The sequence below is a fragment of the Diuraphis noxia genome, unplaced genomic scaffold (genome assembly GCF_037042655.1).
Source record: "Diuraphis noxia isolate RWA-SAM2 unplaced genomic scaffold, SU_Dnox_SAM2 contig0004, whole genome shotgun sequence".
NCBI lineage: Eukaryota > Metazoa > Arthropoda > Insecta > Hemiptera > Aphididae > Diuraphis > Diuraphis noxia.
The window spans coordinates 53,491,320-53,499,578 of record NW_028301714.1 but is presented as its reverse complement, the minus strand read 5'-3'; the positions used below and the strand labels follow the sequence as shown (position 1 = coordinate 53,499,578).

The 8,259-nt window shown below is 26.9% G+C and overlaps 1 protein-coding gene across 5 annotated transcripts; it reads left to right on the top strand.

Moving 5' to 3' along the window:
* The first annotated feature begins 112 nt into the window (after window positions 1-112).
* On the top strand, window positions 113-5,894 carry Atac1 (Ada2a-containing complex component 1). 5 transcript variants are annotated; one of them, XM_015508277.2, is made up of 3 exons: window positions 113-693; window positions 1,254-1,384; window positions 2,638-5,894. In XM_015508277.2, exons 2-3 carry the CDS (start codon window positions 1,379-1,381, stop codon window positions 3,829-3,831), a joined length of 1,200 nt encoding a protein of 399 aa, XP_015363763.1. In that variant the 5' UTR covers window positions 113-693; window positions 1,254-1,378; the 3' UTR covers window positions 3,832-5,894. The 5 variants fall into 5 exon arrangements, with proteins under 5 accessions (XP_015363763.1, XP_089082394.1, XP_015363767.1 ...); XM_089226268.1 differs by having other exon boundaries at window positions 113-997; XM_015508281.2 differs by lacking the exons at window positions 113-693; window positions 1,254-1,384 and adding an exon at window positions 1,955-2,535.
* Window positions 5,895-8,259: the final 2,365 nt, after the last annotated feature.

The window sequence follows — 8,259 nt, the reverse complement described above, 5'->3', positions numbered from 1 at the left end:
AACAATATGGGCATCTCACGGTTTAAGATATATATCTTAAACCGTGGGGCATCTATTGTTCTGTGATATGGGGCATGACAATGATATGGGGTACATGGTAGGTTGTAGTTGGAGTCGTAATTATTTTGACGGCTTTAAGTTCAGTGTACTGTCCGCTAGAAGCGCTAATATGGCTTTTGAAACTTTAGAAGTTTAGAACTTTTTTTTAACTCTAAGACTATAAATCTAGAATTAACTTTTAAATGTTGGAAAAGTATATTTGATTTGTCTTTAACTTTAATAATTGACTCATAGCGTCGTACAAAGAATTCTACCTTGTTGGGCACGGATAAAAAAGTGAACAGCATAATAAATTGTGTATGATTTCCGGAGATTTCGGTCGTCTAGAACTCTAGACATATTCCACACTTCCACAGTGCAGTACATTTTCTATTAGCATCATCGTCAATGACGGTGGAATTTTAATATTTTGTTCGGTAAAATGATTCATTAAAATCCATTTTAAATATTATATTAAAATGAAAAATGAAATGTATTCCATTTTGCAATGAATTCAATTCTAGTACTTTTAGTGTACCTAAAAATGTATTTGATGTATGGCAAAATATCCACTAAACATGAAATTGAAACCAAATTCAAGAATTTGTGAAAAACATTTTGAAAAAGAGGTTATCATGAAGACATGGGTTTCAGGTAGCTAACAAGAGATCCATCTTATATATCATATATATATAAGTATATTTGATTATTATTCCTACTATATTACATCAATGGGTAGATACTTACGTACTCTAAAATATCATTGTTTTTTCAAATGTTAACTAATGTAAAATTGTACTTTAAAAAAATTAACAAAACTACTTTTATGTAGTTATGTATAATTTTAATTGTTTTAATATATATGTTATAAAAGACCAAAACTTTGGAAGGAGCTATTCCTACAATTAGTGTTACAACAAAGCAAAATATATTGACAGATTTATCAACTTCAGAAATGGTACAGTATTAAGTTTGTTATTTACTCAAAAACATATTATATTATGTAAATGTAAAATGTAAATGAAACTTGTTAATTAAATAGATAGGTGGTAATAAAGGTGAATCAATGGACTATACAGAAAGTAATGATCGATCAATATTTTTCAATTCTAATAGTAATAACTCAATCTCAATGATATCTGATAGTTGTACTATTATAAGTTCAAAATTATGATTATTGTAATTATTTTTTGGATAATAATTTTGATTTTTAGAAATTTTTTGGGATAACCAGACAAATCGCAGGTCCAAATCTCCAAATGATCACCCAACCACGCCAACCTTCTGCTTTCTGTTTATTCAATGATTAAACCTCCTAACGCAGGAAATTGTATAGTATATGAAAGTAAGTATTACAATTAAATACACATGTTAAACAAAACAGTTCATAATATTTTGTCTGTATGTCTCTAGAGTTTATTCCCATTGATTCTACCGTATATAATTGTGTCGTTTATTTTTTGGCTGGGTATCTACAATTTAATATAAAACTATACCTACTAAATTTAAAAATAGGTATTTTATTACTTATTATACATATATATGTATATAATTTTTTTGTACTAAGTATATTGCTAAGCGTTTAGGGTTAAAAACGCTTAATACTTCACAAGATTGTATTGGTAAAGAATCAGATTTGGTAAGGGCAAAATTCAAAGGCTACCTTAATTGTCCTGATACCAATTTATTTATTATTATTAAACACATTGAGAATTGTTTTGCAAATTTACAATACATGTAAATTCAAACAATGTATTTCAAGAAACTTTTAATGAATTTTTTAACTCAATATAATATATTATTTTTTTACCGGCAAGGCGGCAATAAAGAATAAAGCGCGCGGGAATGCGCCCGAATTCCCCGAATGCGGGATCAGCTAGTATTAGTACATAATTTTCTCGTTTGGAGCACTCATAGTCAGTTCTGGGCACGGTCTTAAGCCGGGTTTACACGTAACAATAAATTCCAGCAATTTATCGTTACGATTTGCAGAAATTGATGCCGTTCGGCTTCAATCATACGATCCAATTCCAATAAATCGCTACAATATCATATTTATACATAACGATAAATCGAAACAATTCGATCGTTACGATAAATTGCTGGAATTTATTGTTACGTGTAAACCCGGCTTTAGGCTTTATATACCGTATATAATAAGACCGTGGTTCTGGCCCAGCGTTATCAGTTTTCACTGTTATCAATTCAATTTATTTTATTGTTTACTTCCATAGACCTTATACTGAGTATAATATATAAGTCTATGTTTACTTCGGTGTTCCGGTGTTCGCCGTGTTCGGACTTCGGAGTTCAGTTTTAGACGTTTCAGTACTGAATACATTCTTGTTTTATAATTTATACAATCAATGATTATATTTCAAAATTCAAATCGTGGTAAATTATTTTAGAAGTTCTATTTGCATCATCAATCTTTGCCCCAATGACGTCTGATGATACGTTTTCGTAAACTTAAAAATAAAATATAATATAATATAGGTACAATAATTATTTGTCAGGTGATTTAGGTATACCTATTGCTAGTCTTTATTATTGATGTATTATTGTTTGTAAAAGACTAAATATTTGTTATTTTTTCAGTTAATTTATACATTGGATATGGATAAACAACTTAATGATACCAATGTATCAGATTCAAAAGCCTTGCAAGCAACAGAATTTTATTTTGAATCAGATTTTTACTTATTAAAAAATAATAATGATTATAAGAATTTACTGAAATCCTTAGCAATACTTGAAGTACAAAGATGTGCAACAATTCAAAATATTGAAAAACTTGCAGTGTTAAAAGAATACTTTTCAAAAAATCCTTCTTTGGCATTAAAAAAAGTTCTTAGACGTGAAGACATTGGTACATTGAAATCAGTTAATATTCATACGTTGCCAGAAATTGATTGGTCTGTGTATATAACCAATGACAAAACAGAAAATGAAACAACAAAACAAGTATGTGATATTAATTTACGGCATAAAAATATTTCTGATAAACAAGAAACACGAGTAAACAGTACAACTTCAGAGGTAGAAAAACCTGAAACATTTAAAAAACCTTGGACAGTTGAAGAACAATTACGTCTTGAAGAACTTTTAATTGAATATCCACCAGAAAGAAATGAAAGTAACAGGTATAGAAAAATAGCTGACGCTTTAGGCACAAGAAATTTGAGACAAGTATGTAGTAGAGTTCAAAAGTATAACATGAAAATGAAAAAAGTCGGTTCAATAAAATCTATTAATGCAAATTCAAAGAATTTAAATAAAAAAACTGTATCATTAAGTCATAAAAATAATGGTGCATTATTAAAACCAACCACATTTATACCATCTACAACATTAATAGATGATGTTGATGTTTATAATGCCAATCGAAATAACTTTAATGTAAGTCACAAAAATATTGAAATGAGTATTAAGGCAAAATTAGATATCTTACATGAAGTATTTAAGGACAAACTTGAAGAAGAAAATCGTCTAACTCTCCATGTTGGTTATACATGTTGTGTATGTGAATCATCTCCAATCGTTGGAACTAGATGGAATTGCAATGATTGTCCAGCTATTGGTAAAAGCTCTGATTTTTGCAGCGATTGTATTGTAGACACAGTTAGAAATGTTCTCGAGAAACCTCCACATCCTATGGATCACATAGTTACTCCTATTAGAAACGTTAAGGTGAATGATGATAATAATGACAATTTAATTGACCAAAACTATGTCCCATTGGTATTTAGAACTCAAAATTACTTAGATCCTAATTTTATGGTATTTGAATAACTTATATTAATTATATTTGTTTTATTGTAGATTAGATTGTTAATTGATTGATGATTTATTTTTCATACAATAACTACTTATTTGTTAATTCTTTTTAGTTAAGTAAATTTTTGCTAGTAATTAAAATTAGAACAGTTTCCATAACTGATTATCTCAGTAAATCTTAATCTTACGCAATTCAAATAATAATATGTGTTAAATGTTTAATCTATAAAGGTCAGCCTGAAATTTTGTCCATCAAACTACATAATTTATTGCTTATTTAATTTACCAATGTGTTATTATGATCAAAACTGGAATTAGTATAATATAATGAATACTGTGGATTACTCTTAATGAGGGTACGTTGAGACCAAACTCATTTGCCCACATTAAGCAGTTACCCGTAAACTAAAATTGGTATGCATTGAAATTGGGGTCAGATAATTTTTCGCACATTACGCAGAGTTCTTATTTACCATAGTTAATAGAATAAGACACATGGTTGTGTTCGAATGTATATCATTTTAAATTTAGATTCTCGCGTTTTTCTATAATTATACCATATTTCATTCGTTCCACATTGTTTTAATTTTATTGTAAATTACTAAATTCAATATTTTTAAAACATTCAACTATAGAAACTTTTTAAATAAATTGTAAATAAAGAGTAACAAAATCACTATAAACACATTTATTGTATTATTATATTTTATCGTATATAAATTTTTTTTTCATCAATTTAATTTTAATTACAATTTTGTATTCTTTAATATTTGACGAAATTGGTTTATATGAACCTGATTTTTAAAAAATGTGTATATTACTAGGTTGTTTTTTTCTGGTTGGGGTCATAGGATTTCAAAGAAGTATTCTGAAAATTGTTTTCTTTGCATTTTCATATTTAAGACAGTATCTTAAGCTATGTTTGATTGTGATTTAAGTTTCTTAAGTTGTACTTATTAAAGGATTTCTTGATCATTAATAAACCATATTCTAGCTTTATCTGTTAAAAATTGATTTGTTTTTTCTGTTTGAACCGAGTGTAGGCTTGTCAGTTGTTTTTTTTTACACTGAACTTTTGATTTTATTTTTTACATATTTTGTCACATTCCAATTTTTATTTGTTTTTTAATGTTTGTGAATGCTTTTATTTGAATTTTTTTCTAGTTTGTGCTATTTGTTTGCTATCACATATTCACATATTATTATTCACCTATAATTCAATGATATGTGTGCGCGCACGACAAGTAACCCTTGTCGCTAAATAACAATACATCAAATTTTTTTACTTTTAATAACTAATTGAATAATACATTTTTTTCTTTTGATGGCTCATCTGCACATTGAGTACTTGGGTTAAAAAAAGAAATCATGAAAATTGGTCAGGTTCAGGTAGAACTTCAGATTAAACTGTTATAACGTTATAAGAAATCACTTCACGTTTTAATGATAAAGATTCAGATACTACTATATTATACTTAAACTAGTGTTTATTTGGTATGTATACTTAGTTTATACTTTGTTCACAAAATTGTTATTTTACAAAACTTTGATATTGAAAATATTTTGAGATATTTGTGCCATAGGAAATTTTTGATTTTTTCAGTAACTCAATATATAATTTTTAGCTAGGTCATAAACTTATAAATCAAGTACAAAGTTCTCATTAGCTGTTATTAGTGTGATTAAAAAAAAAAACGTGTGTAGTGTGTAAAAATCCATTATAGTTTATTATGAGGGTCTGATGTTTGAATTTTTATGAAACCCGTAAACTTACAATATTCCTCATCGAATGATATTTATTAAAATTGTGTATACAATAAGGCTAAATTTGTCTATACCTACCGGAAATATTTGCCAAATATTTGTAGTTTTAACTTCTTTCTTTACAGGAACAGGATATATTTTTTAAATATTTTTATTACTTATGATTCTCCACAATATATATAACAATGTGTATGAGGCAATTTACATACGTTGAAAATCAAAAATCAAATAAAATTAGTAGAGCCAAAAAGAAACTTACAAAACTTGTATCCAGTTAGGTTAAAAAATGTGTTAATAAATGTTTTATATTTTCATTTATCCGTGTTATATTTATGTATTATAATTGTTTATTTATGTAAAAAATCTTAAAATATTGTGTTGTTTACTGGGTAAGTTAAAACTAAAATACATGGTAAAATTCAAAAAGTACCGTGGAAAATTATAAATAAAGCTAAATAGTACATTAGTACTGCATGGAGCGTTGGGTATCATTCTCGCTGGTATCCGAGGATTGACAGACTAGACACTAGAGCAGTAGAGCTTCAAAAAGTGATTTCACCATACATAAAGATTATTTTATATATTATATAATCAGGTGTTCCTATTAATGTGCTCACATTAACTGGAAAAGTTAAAAAAAAAAAAATTTATTGAATTTATTGTACAAATTTGTGGTTTTAGACCGATATTTTTAAATTATCGTACATTTAGGTAGGATACATCATAATGTATCATCCTACATCACTGAACTGTATACTATGGAACGCATATTACTCTATGTTTAACTCACTAGCGCTGCAGGTTATACTTATTTGAGGTTATGTATTTAATATTTATTAAAAACAATCGTCAATCATATTATCAAATATCAATGTATCATTTATATCAGATGATTTTAGACGGTGCCAGAAATAGAAAATTAGAAAAATATACTTACCTGTTACCTCTGAAAATTCTTTAGATCGCCATGTCACTGGTGTAATGTAATAATTGATTAAAAACATTTTATTATTTTAATATAAAATAATAAAATATATCATTAAGTAATAAGATACTCGTAATTGTTTTTTATTATACAATTTTAAATACTAATTTGTAATTATAGTTTCTTAAGTCTTACAAAACTTCGCAACTTTTTTTTTATTTCTGTTATCTGGTTTCTTTGGAATGGAAAAGACGGACAGTTTTTTATTGGTATTACAACCAAATATGCAGATATTGTTGGGCATAATTAATTTTTCAATGGCTAAAAACTTGATGGTCGAAATAAAATGATGAGTGCAATTGCTAATTAGATACGTCTTGGTAAATAGGAATAAATATTAACCAAAATTCAATAGTTGATTTTAGATTTTGGCCGGAATTTTGAACATTATCATTTATCAAAACAAGAATATATAAACAGATTATATAAAATTATATAGTTATAAAATATATAAAATTATATAATTATAAAATTATATAATCTGTGATAATATTAAGTTCATAGTTCATAACCTCAATAAGTATAACCTGCAGCGCTCGTGAGTAACAATTGAACTAAATCTGCTACATTAAGCGGACAACTGATAAGTACAACTATATAGTCGTCGGACCATGGCTTAAGATCACGATTTAAGATATATTATCTTAAATCGTGGTCGGACCTTATGTCCTTATCTTTTAAGACCGCGATCTGTAGCATGTTCAACTGTTATCACTTTTTTCCGTAATATTCATAGACCTTATTATAAGTATAATACTCATAGACGGAGCATCACTGGTTGGCGGGGTTGGGTGGTGCGGTCATAGCTATCACCTTAGCAGTGTTGTCATTTCTGATAACATAAAATATGTTTATTTATTTATATTATTAAGATATTAATGTTGTAAAATAATTATTAGGGCTCGGGATTATGCATTTGCAAATTTCAAATTTGCAAAACATTTGTCCAGAAAGCAAATAGAATAAATCTGATTCATTATAAATTTGTTTTGGGGTGTCTGGATTTGAAATTTAAAAGTTTTTTGCACATATTTAAGCATACCTACCTATTTCCAACTTTTTCCTATATATGCATATTTTTTAAAATTTATACTGCATATTTTATCTTTTTTTATAAATTGGAATTTTTTTAATTATTTACATAATAAATTCATTTTGTATATGTATAAAAATTATTAATACAATTATGAAATTCAATTTTCTGTATAAGTATTTGTTTTTAAGGACAGCATTTAAACTAATGAAACTTAAAGACAAAAACCATTATAAATATATTATACCTAACCAAAGTAAAAAAAAGTTAACGGTGATAGATTTTTTTATATTTAAAGCATACTCATGATTTATGTCTTCTAAAAATTGTGAATAACTTACATTAACACACATTTTATATTGTTGGATGCTTAAATAGGTACATATATTTGTGATTTTAAGCACATAGTCCCAAGTCCAAAGCCCTGCTAATTATTATAAAAAATAGTCTAGACTGAATATATATTTGTCTATGGTCTAACGCAAGTTATAATTTTAAGTGGTGTAGGTATAGTTATACTAAAATTTAATCCATGTATTATAGCTATATAGGTATTTGATTGTAAGAAATTTTAGTGTAATTCAATTTTGATATTTCAAAAATTCATATTTTTATTAAAAGTTAAAATGCTTATTTATAGAAAATTTAAATTCATACAATT